Source organism: Oenanthe melanoleuca, chromosome 1A, assembly GCF_029582105.1.
Source record: "Oenanthe melanoleuca isolate GR-GAL-2019-014 chromosome 1A, OMel1.0, whole genome shotgun sequence".
Classification (NCBI taxonomy): Eukaryota; Metazoa; Chordata; class Aves; order Passeriformes; family Muscicapidae; genus Oenanthe; species Oenanthe melanoleuca.
This window is the reverse complement of record NC_079334.1, coordinates 25,625,104-25,637,554: the sequence shown is the minus strand read 5'-3', so window position 1 is coordinate 25,637,554 and position 12,451 is coordinate 25,625,104. Positions and strand designations below refer to the sequence as shown.

The window sequence follows — 12,451 nt, the reverse complement described above, 5'->3', positions numbered from 1 at the left end:
GCTTGGAGAGGCTTGGGAGCAAGCTTTGTCTCCTGTCCTAAGCACCAAGCAGTAGATTTAAAAGGCCACCTGCTTTACAGGAGGGAGTTAGAGGTTGTGGGAAACCATGCAGCAGTTTCATCTTTGCTTAAGGCTGGCGCTGCTCAGACTGGTCAGGAGCAGTGGCAGAACTTGTGTAATGATGCAGACCATCTTCCTGCTCCTGGAATTTGTGCAGACAGTCCTTGCGTGTGCTCTTGAGGTTTACCTGTGGGCATATGCAGTCTAATATTTCAATACAGAGTCAGAAGTATGCAGCCATTTGTGAACTTCCCTGTTATTCAAGGGAACTGAGCCCAATTGAGAAGTGCCAGGGTTGCAAGGCGTCCTAGAACGCTTTCTAAGAAATGCGTGTCTTTCAGGTCAGTGTTAAATAAACTGCATCTAAACAGGTACATGTCACCAAATGTATTACTTTTGTAATGGGGGATGGATTCCTTGCTACTGGTGATTATGAAGTAAGCTGAAAAGATTTTCTTTTCTGTAGAAATGGAGCTACAAAATGAGCTAGATGAACAGGAGGAGAGCATTGCTGAAACAGAAAGTGAGAAGATGCCAGAAGGAGAGGTGGGGACTGTCTTTCTGGAGCAGCTGAGGAGTAGAACAGATTGCAGTGAACGGCTGGACCACACAAATTACCGTTTCCTACTGTGGAAAGCACTGGAGAAGTTTCCAGACAGAGTGGAGCCTCGATCAAGGGAACTTTCCCCACTTCTTTTGAGATTCATTCGGTAAGTAAGATTTATTTTTCAGTTGAGTGGGCACATTGCTTTCGATGTGTTGCTGAGCTTTAAGATTGGCTACCCCATTACAGACTTTATTTCTTGAATGCATGGCTGATGGCATGTCTGTTTCCAGTTGAGATAACCTTCTAATTGGAATGTGGATTTTGTTAGAAACGAGGCAGGCTGAAATGAAACTTACAGTAGGTCTCTGCTGCTCATCCTCTCATTCATTGACTTGCCATTGTCACAGTCTGGTTACTCAGTTATGGAGTGATTTCAGTGGAAATAAAGTTCCTCTTTAATAAAAACGCTTTAATTTGGAATCACAGAATACCAAAGTGTTTTCCCCCAGGATGGGGAAAATACTGATTTTGTTAGAGGTTAATTCAAATTCCTGCCCCTGGAGGGAGGGCAGTGGTGTGCTTGCATATGTGTGCATATATCAGACAGTATGATGGACATAATAAAATGTTATAATAAGAATGGTGAGGTTTTTAGTTGCTGTTGTTGCCCTGAAACCTTGAAAATTGTTATGCTTCTTAATTCCTTCCTTCTTTTTTTTTTAAACACAGAAATGAGTACTACCCAGCAGATTCCTTAGTGGCTCCATCTCAGGATCTCAGAAGGAAAATTAGTGGTACCATAGCAGCAAAACAAATACCTGCTGAAGAGGTGAATGATGTTGCTATGGAGGAGGAGGAGGAGGAGGAAGAAGAAGAAGAAAAAACTGAAGAAGGGGAACCAATTAATGTAGGAGTACCGAAAAAGAAAACAAGAAGAGCTGCTGCTAAGTAAGTATTTTTAGCTTTCCCTTAGAGCTTCCATGGAAAGGCAGATTCAGCAGCTCACATTGAGATACAAGCTGTGTTTTTGTATATATTACTTTTTCTTCCTTAGTTTGTGCTTAATCATTTCTCAGTGGATTACAAGTCAGAAATTCTGCCTGTACAGCACTAAAAATCCAAATACATTGGCCAGGTTTTATCGTTATCTTGTTACTTGATGACCAGTCTGTGGTTTGTTTTACTTTAAGCAAAAAATGTGTAGTATTCTGAAGCTATTCTGAAGTTTTCAGAGACTCTTGTCCCTGAATTCCCTGGCTTTTTTGTGTATATCTGTTAGTCTTTGAAACTGTGGGATTGCCAAACACTTCAAAAAATTAGACTATTTGTTTAAGTATCCTAATATTGGGATTCTGCCATTTCCTGCCCATTACAAATCTTGACTTCTTAGGTAGGGACCAAGGTTTTTATGTGGTAGACTGAAGCTGTATGTTGCTGAATATCATTGTTGCAGTGCTGAAAACATGAAGAAAATTGCTCTTTCTATTAATTCTCCCCAGTGATGACCTCTGTCAAATATCCCTTACAAATACAGCACAAAGATTTATATTCTGACACTTCCTTTGCAAAGGATGGCCTTGTAATGACAGAGAATTTCAAAATGTCACCTTATATGTTGGAACAAGACGAGTATTTGATATGTGACCTAAAGTGTCATTTCATCCCAGGTGCCCTATGGGTGTTTCATTTTTTCCCCAGATTCTGGCTTGTATCTGCAAGTTATCAGCAATTAAAATACAGTGACAGTCCAAGATATTTTGTTGTTTTCCCAACCTCCATCTCTAGTCATCCATGCAGTGAAGTGGAAACATTAGCTCTCAGCTGTAGCAAAGGCATAAAGGATTACCAGGGGTGTGTTAATGAGTTATGGGGTGACCTTTCTTCCCAGGTCACACCTGTGCCAGGGAGAACTCCCTCGCAGGGCTGCACTCTCTGTCCCAGGGGCCTGCTGAAGCAGGAGAGTGCACACCTGCACCAGGCTCCCTGTGGGGTTCCTGGGAGGCATCCTACTCATCCTTTGTCTGTGCCCAGCTATGGAGGAGGGTGGCCCAGCTCAAGTGTCTGGAGAGTTCAGTGTAAATTAGCAGGGGAGCAGCTGAATGAGGACCACTTCTACCAGTACCACAGCACACATGGTAGAGGAGATCTCACACCTTCCTTAGCCTGGTCATCTCTGTCCCTTTCCATGAAGGGGCGGTGGGGCAGATGTGAGGTGACCCTGCCAGCGCTAGAGGAACTGCCTCCCATCTGTCCTTGCAGCCCAGTGTTAAATCCAGTGCAGTCTGTGGCTGAATGCAGCCCATCACATTGGTGGGAGCAGCATGGGCACCAGTTATGGACAAGTGAATAAACAAAGACATAAATACAGAATTTTCGTATTCTAGGCTGAGCTGCCAAAGAGAAGTAAGCTGCATCCTGAATGTACCCCTTTCTCAGGAAAAGAACTGAGCCTTCCCAGTGCTACTGATGTAAAAGTATTCCCTGTGCAATGAAGTGAGAGCTGGAAGGAGCTGCTTAGGGAACAGGACACCTCTTGCTATGTCTGAAATAGTGCTGAAAACGTGACATCCTCTTGTGTTGTTTTTTTGTTTTCTTTCTTGTTAATGAATTTTAATTTAAGTTCCCTGCTTGTCTCCTGGATATTTAAAAAAATAATTGTTTTGTTTTGCAGGCAACTAATAGCCCACTTACAAGTTTTCTCAAAATTCTCAAATCCTCGTGCATTGTATCTGGAGCAGAAGTTGAATGCCTTGTATACCCAGGTGAGGCTATTTGCTTACTTTTAGAATTGCTACTAGTAAATTAACTCTTTCTTATTTGAGTGCAGTGTCTAATACTGAGGAAAGCTGTCATTTTCTGAACTCAGCAGTGATTGCTGAAAAAGGAGCTGTCCTTGGGAGGACTTTCTAACAGGCTTCACTTGAAATGAGCCCCTTAGACAAAAAAGACCTGCTTAAGATACCTGGCTTAGTTTACCAAGAGTGGCACTTGCAAACAGATCTGACAGCAGAGAAGTAGTAGTCTTTGGCAAGGTGGAAGAGTGGCTGCAGAGGATATTTTTTTCACTTACACTTCCTGCAGGATCTAGAGGAGGATTTAGAATCCAAAGCTTAGGTATGATCTAAGGAGATTTGTCTTTGTCCTGGGATGTTTGGTGTACTGAGAGTATGGCTAGTACATATAAGAGATCATCAAGCATCAAGAAAGGAATTTCTTCTTGAAGAATATTCAGTTTGCTTGATTCTCTTCTGAGGGATTTCCCTGAAAGAGTTGTTGAAAGTATGACTTCAAAGAGGGATTCTAAGTCTTTATTTTACAATCCTGGAAACAGTTTTGTTTTTTTACAAGGTTGTGTTAGTTCCCGGCAGACATCCACTCTGTTTCAGTCTATCTCAATGTATTGCTTAGAAAAACAGTTGATCCATGTGTTTGCTTGCCTATGTCCTTAGCAAAATATTGGACAATCGTGTAAAGGTCAAATCACTGTGAGAACAGTTTGGCACAAGAAGAAAGATTACGTCATCACTTACTGTTTGCATTTCCATGTCTTAGTGTATGCATTGTCATGGCTGGTGTGTCCATCTGGCATAGGGACATCATGGCTAAGTGACCTTTCATGACACTTGCCTGTGCTATTTGGTAGGAGACTGAGGAGCTGATAAAGATGCTGTGTAGGGAAATGATCTGTAATTCTCAACTTCTTTTCCCTGTCCTAATGAATCTCAGAATCATAGAATATGCTGTTGGAAAAGACCCATCAGGATTATCGAGTCCAGTTCCTGGTCCTGCACAGGACACCCCAAGAAACAAACCATGTACCTGAGTGCATTGTGCAGACTCTTCTTAAACTCAGATATTTTCAGTGCTGTGACCACTACTTGGTGTTGTTTAGTGCCTAGGTTATGAGGAATCATCTTCAAGAGAGAACAAATCTCAGTGAGAATTTGTATACCAAGTCTTCTGAGTAGTTTGTGTTTATCACAAGAAAGAAATACAATTTTCTTGGAATGGTTTGGGTAGTCTGCTTTTTAATCCAGTCTTCTTAGATACACAGCTGATAACTGGTTTTGATGATAAATGCAAACTCATAGTGGTCCAAAAGACAACTATGTAAAAACAAGTATTATAACTGTCCTATGTAGATAGGAAGGAAAAGTATATGAGCTATCATGCACCTTTTTATGAGGGGCATGTACATCTTGGCTTTATAGTGGCAACACATACATTCTGCTTCCATTTGAATACGTTAGTTAAGCAAAACCTGCTTGAGCTTGTGGCCTTTGGGTTGTTTCACTCTTTTCGGTGAGCATTACTGCGTCCTAGATAAGGACTCATTTTCTTTCTTTTGTTGTTTGCAGTTACTCACTCATCAAGACCAGAATGTACAGAGAATAGCTCTTGACTGTATAATGACATACAAGCATCCTCATCTACTCCCATACAGGTAAAAGCTTTTATATTATTTTAACATTGGTGAATGAGCCTGCTGTCATATCAGAAGCCTGCTTCAGGGTTAGTTTCATCTGGGGTCCTGTATTTGTTGAAGACATATATGTAAAGTTTAATTTTAGCTAGCTGTATGTTTTGTATCTAAGAGAGGGGATAAGATCTTGAGGTTGATCAGTGTCTCTTTTTTTGTTTAGAAAAAAATAGCAACACTTCCATTCTGTCCAGAATAGTGTCAGTATTGTTAGTAGTTCCATAATTTTCAAATGTGTCTTTTGTACTGATGATTTATAACCACCCAAAGAAAGTGACAGCATAAAACTGTAGTTTGTGGTTAAATAATTTCTTTGGAATATGTGCAGGTCTTACTTGTCTACATAATTAGCTTGAACTTGCTGGCTTTTAAAATATTTTTTATTAAAGGGTGAGAAAATAGTACTTTAATATTTTGTGTACAGCAAGGTAATTATAATGCATCTATGTAATAGATAACTAGTGTGTAATAGATAATTAGATGCATCTGTGTCTCTGTCTACTTTCATAACCCTACCTGCCCTCAAATAATGTTTATTATTCTCAGGGAGAACTTGCAAAGGCTACTGGAAGACAAGAGCTTTAAAGAAGAGATAGTTCATTTCAGTATTTCTGAGGAGACCACAGTAGTAAAAACAGAGCATCGACCAGATCTCATCCCTGTTCTTATGAGGTGTGTTCTGAAGTGTGAATTCAAAAGCTTCATGACAGTGTATCATGAGCAGAGAGATGTAGTGCTGTGTCTCATTTTGGACTGTTGACATAAACTCATGGTTAATGGTATAGTTTGATGACTTAGTTTGTGATATTCTCTATAGTTTTCTTATTAACACATTTATGTAATGTGTTATGCAAATGGTGTTTTCTTTAAAAACAGCATTTTGGTACATACTGTTTCTACTAAGGATTACAGAGAGCTGTGAGGACGTTTCAGTTCACTGAGTATTGCCAGCTGTTTGCAGTGATGTGAATTGTCCTGCAAGGTAACCAGTTTTATGTCTGAAGTTTCCAGCAGAGCTTCCATTGGAGTAGCAGAAGGTGACCTTTCACTAAGATGTTTTTGGACAATATGTAGTAGTTCAGTGGAGACCCTGAAGGGAGAACTTTCACTAGAGAATATTTTTGAATGGAGTTTCTCGTGCAGAATAAGAGGCTGGAAAGCAGATAGCATGCTGACAGCTAATGCAATCTCTTTTTGGTTCTTGAAGAATTCTCTATGGCAGAATGAGAAACAAAACAGGGAGCAAAACACAGGGCAAGTCTTCAGCGAGCACTCGCATGTCAATTGTTCTTCGATTTCTGGCCGGCTCACTGCCTGAAGAGATACGGATGTTCTTGGATCTACTCTTTGAAGCTGTGAAGCAATTCAGTAATGGTAGGTAGGCCATAGAAACTGAGGATGTGGTATTTCCTGACCTGCAGAGGTGTGGGAGGATAAATATGCTTAGTACTGTTATGTGCTTCAGTTCATCTCTTAACCATGCCTTGAAAGGATGGAAGTAGACCCTTGGTAAGGACTAGGTTTCCTCTGAATTTTTCCTTACAAAGCACAATTGCTGTGTTTTACATGTCCAAGGTCAGAAACTGAACAACTTGCACAGCTGTTCAAGTAAGCTGTAGCAGGCCAGGAGTGGGTAGTGGCTGGCATCATAGGCTAGCCTGAGTATCATGGCAATAAAGAGAGCTTATAACGTGCTCTGGTTCTGTAGCAGTGGGAGACATCTGAGTGTCAGAGGGATGGAAACACAGAGCTATACTTATTTAAAAATCTGACAGTGAGGGTCTGTAATTTAGGACTAAATTCCACTATTTTTCACTGAAAAAAATATTCTTCGTAGTGAGTGTCTTCATAGTGCCTCCCTAGATAATTTGCTATTCCTTTGCCTATCACAGGGCCTTGCCAGACTGCAGTTCTTCAAAGTATGTCAGATCTGGATTTAGCTAAAGTCCTACCTCTTGGGCGTCAGCATAGCCTCTACAATGGTCTTGAAGTTGTGTTGAAAAACATGGGGCATTTGATCCAGCAGTACCTGCCTGAAATTCTACAGATTCTGCTCTGCATGACTGCTGTGGTATCCTGCATCCTCCAGCAAAGAGAGAAGGTATATGCAAACAATATACAAACATGTAAATTAAGTTTCTTTCTCTCCTCCTTCTCTGAGCTTACACATATGAACAGAGCTTTACTGATTTAGATAAAGATAAGTTGAATGCCATTGTGGAGTGAAGCTTAGCAATTAGAAGTCTGTCAAAGCAGAGGCCGTGGTGCTTGTCTGAAAGTGCTACAGGACTCAAGCAGGGCAGGCAGAGTTAATGTATTTAGAAAACTGATTCGAACTGTGTTTTTGTTTGAGTTACTGAAGAGAGAATTGGAGGTGATCTCTGTGCATTGTTCCTACCTATTTTGTGGAGAGATGGGCATGAGAGAGAGAGAAATGTTCTGTTGTAAACATGTAACAAGATTTTATGGCTGGAAGTTGAAATTTGCCTTAAAGATGGAATTTCTTGGCTGCAAGGATAAAACACTTGAGCCAGGGGAAGGAGAGGTTTAAAGTTCCTTGCCTGAAGACCTTAGAGCAAACCTTGTCCATAAGGTGTTTTGTTGCAGTGCTAGACCTCAGGGGAGCTCAGAATTGTGGATGATCACAGTGATTATCTTCCCTGAGTGTCTCCTGTCATGGGACACAGGAAGGACATGGCTACCAGCCATGCTTTCAGCACACAGAATCATCTTCAGCTCTGTATCAGGAGTAGTCATACTTAATCCAGTGTTACAATTTGAGTCTTAGCCAGGTATCTGCAGAGCACTGCAAATGTTTTTTCCCTTGCTGAGCAACGGCTGTACATGCAGAAGGGGTCAGGTGAGGAAAACATCCCGTTAAAGATTGATTGCACCTAAAGGTGGAGCATGTTGGTTTATTGCTGCTGTTTACACAAGGGAGCAGCACAGGCATCCCTGAGCTCTTATCTGGCTACTTGGGGTCTATTGCCAGCTGCTCAGAAACTGTAGCACTGAGCCAGGCTTTTCTGTCTTCCTGGTGCAGAGCCTGCTCATATATTAGGTGGGAAACAAGCAAACTCTACAGTCATTATCATCACTGTGGTTTTGAAAGCAATTACGAGATGATGGACTGAGCAAATGGGAATGAATGTTTTGTCACCATGAATGTGTTCTTGCCAAGACCCAGCTGTTAGCATTTGAGTTTAAAATTTGCTTTGAAAAAAAATCCATCAAACAAAGCAAGTCCTTGCAATAGACAGTATCCAAGGTCTCATAGTTGCCTGTGAGCTGCACAGAGCCTTGTAACTGTCTTAATTTATGAAGAGGATGAGCAAATTTGAGAACATCAGCATCCCACAGTCTGACTTCAGCAGTGCTTCAGTGAAGACAGGAGACAGGAGTTCTAAAAGCTGCTTCATTAACTGCTGGGAAACCTGCATTTTGCCAGAGTTGCTACAGTAATCCTGTCATGGTTGTGTAATGTCAGGAGTGACAGTCTGTTGTTTGTCTGAATTTAATTTAGCACTTCATTAGCCCAGGGGCTGTTAAAAACTCAAGGAAGAGTGTGAGAAATCTGTTTATCTTGACTAATAATTAGAAGACATTCTTGGAGTTTGAGAGTAATTCATTGCAGACTGATACTGCCTGGGGAGTTGAACATCAACTTTGACTACTTAGAGACAAGTTATTAATTTACCATTTCCTACTGATTGTGTTCACTATTGTGTTTCTCTGTCCTCTCAAAGGCTTCATCTCAAAGAACTCTTATGGTGATTGTACAGTGGAAACCCAAAATTACTTCACTTGGAGGTCACCATTAGAAATAGTATCCTGGTTTGTGCTATCCTTGGGCTTTCAAACAGGTCATTTGCCACCTGGAAGTGGAATGCGCTCCATTAGTACACATTCAGCATAGCTTGGGAGATTCTGTTGCAAGAGCTTGATCAGTTCTTTTTCCACTATCTTCTCTGTCTTTTTAGTATGGAAATAATTTAGGTTACTCAAATCAAGACTCCTCTCAGGGAGGACAGTCAGAATAGTGCATGAATTTCCTTACTGAAATGTTTTTTCTCAAGAAAGGCTATGGAATATAACCACTAAATGGGTACAGGAAGCACCTGTAACCAAATGCTATAGCCCCCACCCTACTCTGCTGGAAGACATAATTCACATTCTTCCCTTCTCTGTTCCTCCCCCCTTCTCTTCATCTGTTGATTTCTTTTCTTCCCAGAAGATCTCAATGTGCAAAGTATAACTTCACTTTGGGGAGCTGATTTGGGTCCTTTCAAGTGTAAAACAGAATTGTTTAAGTGTCAAGGCTGGAAGTCTAATTAGTTGAGGTGTAGCTTTCTGCATTGTGTCCAAAAGGGGCAGATGCTACTGGGTTAAACCTGTCAGCATGGATTTTTTTATGAGCTGAAGGAGTCCTGTGTAACTGACTCAATGCAGGAACAGGCAGGTCCCTTTTAGAGAAATTTAGATCGACTCTGAGATGTAGATTGCTACTGTGAACAAGTTACAAGAGAAAACAAGTTTCTGCAAAGGATGTATCTGGATGTGGTCAATCAATTGCTGGATTTAATTTCAGAGCAAGTAGTTAGTTCTGCAAAGGTCTTACTGGGTTGGGTTTTTTGTATGGTTTTTTTTTTTTTTTTTACAGGTCCAACCTAGGTTGATTAATCCACTGAAGAATTTGAGACGTCTTGGTCTCAAGCTTGTGGTAGAGTTTTTTTCTGATTATGAGACCTACAGCTTTAGTGTGGAAGAGATTGATGCAGTTTTCCATGCTGTCATATGGCCTCAGGTAAGTATTTCTTGTTTTTCCAAATAACTTGTTTGAAACATTTACCATGCAGAAAACTCCAGCTGTACTGGAGTCCATCATGTCAGCTATGTCCATTGCTAGATTGGATGTGGCCTTAGACAGATTCTGGTATCCCATTGTGTCTGTTCAAGGCCATTTTCTTAGCTCATGTCTTATTAGTCCTGGAATAATCAAGGCACAGATTAAAGTACAAATTAATTCATCTGAATAAAATGGATGTCATTTACTTGTTCTTTAACCACAGAAGCAGACTTCTTCCCTAGATGGTCAGGGAAGATAAATAACACAAGTCATTTCCAGGTGCACTTTCCTCTTTTTCTGTGTGGCAGTTGTTGTGCAGGGGACTGCAGGAACAAATGCTGCTGCAGCAAAGGAAGGACCCAGCAGGGGCTGTCAGTGGGCTATGTGGTCTTATGCCTGCCTGCCGAGAGTTCCACGTGAGCACAGTGACAAAGCACAGGCTTGTGGCTTTTATCAGAGAAATTCAGATCACCTCTGAGCTTGGAAAATGCACTGCTGTGAGATGGAGAGAGAACATAGAATTTAAAATTAAATTGTCCTGTCTCTGTCGGTGCAGTGTCTCTGGGGCTGTCAGGGAGTGCCTGTACCAGCTGCTGGGTTGTCTCTGCTTTAAAAGCAGTTGTGTTCATGAAAAGGTTAACTGAGTAAGAGGGACTGACTCCAAGAGTGCTCTTCCACAGAGACTTTTGAGGTATCCAAATGTCCAACTTCCTTGCAGCAGGAAAGCCTGTTAAAGGGCACTGGTGTAGTCTGTGAAACCACAGAGCTGCTTCTCTAGGCGTTGTGCTTGTTCACTCCTACACTGTTACTCTGCTCTACCAGTAACAATATGTGATGTGTAGTATGGTTATATAGACAAACAGTAGATAAAATAGTACCAGTGCATATAGCTCTGTATTGCACTGGGCTGAGCAATAGGGAAGTGCATGTTCCTGGTTTGTTCATGGAGTCTTCTTACAGCCAGGTGCTACAAGGGAAAAGCAGTGAAAACATTTATTGCAGTTCCAGAGCAGTTCAGGCTTTAAGTCAGCAAAGCACTTAAAGCTTTCAGGGAGCACGATGTTTGCAAATTCTGAGTAACTCTGAACAAGATGTACTGTTGTTATTAAATAGTTAGAATGCCTCTTGTCCTTACAAATGTCACAAAGACAGATGGTTTTGAAGCTTGGATGGTAGTATAATCCAGAAGCTCCCTCTGGAGTCTTTTCTGGTGCATGAAGATTTGATTTTGGCAAAAGAATAATTTTGACTTGAGTGCTTTCCTTTTTGAAACTATAGAACTGAGGTGTGTAAAAACTCATGGAGAGAGCAAATTGTTTTTAGCCTGTTGAACCTGCAGTTGGAGTTTGCTGTTGTTCATAGTCCAGGATTTTGCTGCAGAGGCTTGTTAGCCTGCACAGCAGCATTCCTGCAGGATTGGATTAATGGTTTGCTCTCCATTGTATATAATTCAGGAAATCCCTGTTTTATGCAGGGCAATAATATTACCTGCTTTTGGGACAGGAGAAGATAATTTCTAAGATCTTGGCTGTGATGGTCAGACCTGCCTTCTTTTCAGTTATACTCAAGTCTTGAGCAAACTGAGCTAGTCCAAACCCCACATGCACATTCTGCCTACTGCCTCTGAATGCTCTGGAGCCTGCTCTCTGCCTGTGTGTTCACTAGTGGTGCCCCACCAACAGTCCAGCCATGGGTCAGGTGGAAACCCACCTGTGTGACTTGGGTGGAGCCTGTTGGCTCATGGAATGGCAGAGAGGAGGATGCACTAGGTCACCATAGCCTGTGTCCAGTCAGGAAGGAGCGGCAGTTATTCTGTGTGACTCTGGCTGGGCATCTCTGAGGTGGGGTTGTTTTGGACACAGAACCCTGTTAGGAGATCCCATTCATGGGATGCAGTACAGTGTTCCTCTCCAGTGAGGCCATGGAGATACAGATCAGATGCTGCAGTGAGTTTTGGGTGCTGTGCTTGAGATTTCATAGGTATGTCTAGGAGAGGTTGCTAAGTCTCTGTGGCAAATGTGAGGTGCCATGAGAATCTAGTTTCAAGGGGAGGGCAAAAATGGCAGCTGAAATACTGTGTAAAAAGGACTGAGATGATTTAAGAGTCATTTGACAAATACTGAGGAAGTTGGGAAATTACTTTATAAAAGGTTGAAATTACTTGATTAAAAAGGTAAACTATAGAATGTGAGGTCTTTGTTAGAGATGATGTTTTTAAGTGGCTTTGCTTACTTGTATTGCATTGGTATCTGATGTTTCTCTCCTTTAGGTCTGCAGGTTGGCTTCAGAGAGTCAGTATTCTCCAACTTTTCTGCTCAAACTCATTCACACCTGGAGTAAAAACCCCAGGTAAGTGTTCTTCTGGTAAAGAAGCCTAAGTACTGCTGAATACCTAAAACACAAGGAAGGAGCACACCAACAGGCTGTGAATAACTGTGTCCAAAACCATATTTTCTTTTTCCGTTAGACTGTTATTCTTTTGGCAACAGTCAAAGCAGCTGGGAAGCTTTCCAGTTTA

At 41.4% G+C, this 12,451-nt stretch overlaps 1 protein-coding gene across 1 annotated transcript in view; it reads left to right on the top strand.

The window, feature by feature from the left end:
- Positions 1–12,451, top strand: part of UTP20 (UTP20 small subunit processome component) — a 63,008-nt gene that overhangs the window by 23,056 nt on the left and 27,501 nt on the right. Inside the window, exons 21-29 of the mRNA XM_056508104.1 lie at positions 527–770; positions 1,337–1,555; positions 3,279–3,369; positions 4,966–5,051; positions 5,634–5,759; positions 6,295–6,461; positions 6,980–7,188; positions 9,748–9,891; positions 12,203–12,282. Coding sequence (XP_056364079.1) covers positions 527–770; positions 1,337–1,555; positions 3,279–3,369; positions 4,966–5,051; positions 5,634–5,759; positions 6,295–6,461; positions 6,980–7,188; positions 9,748–9,891; positions 12,203–12,282 — 1,366 coding nt within the window. The remainder of the gene's footprint in view (positions 1–526; positions 771–1,336; positions 1,556–3,278; positions 3,370–4,965; positions 5,052–5,633; positions 5,760–6,294; positions 6,462–6,979; positions 7,189–9,747; positions 9,892–12,202; positions 12,283–12,451) is intronic.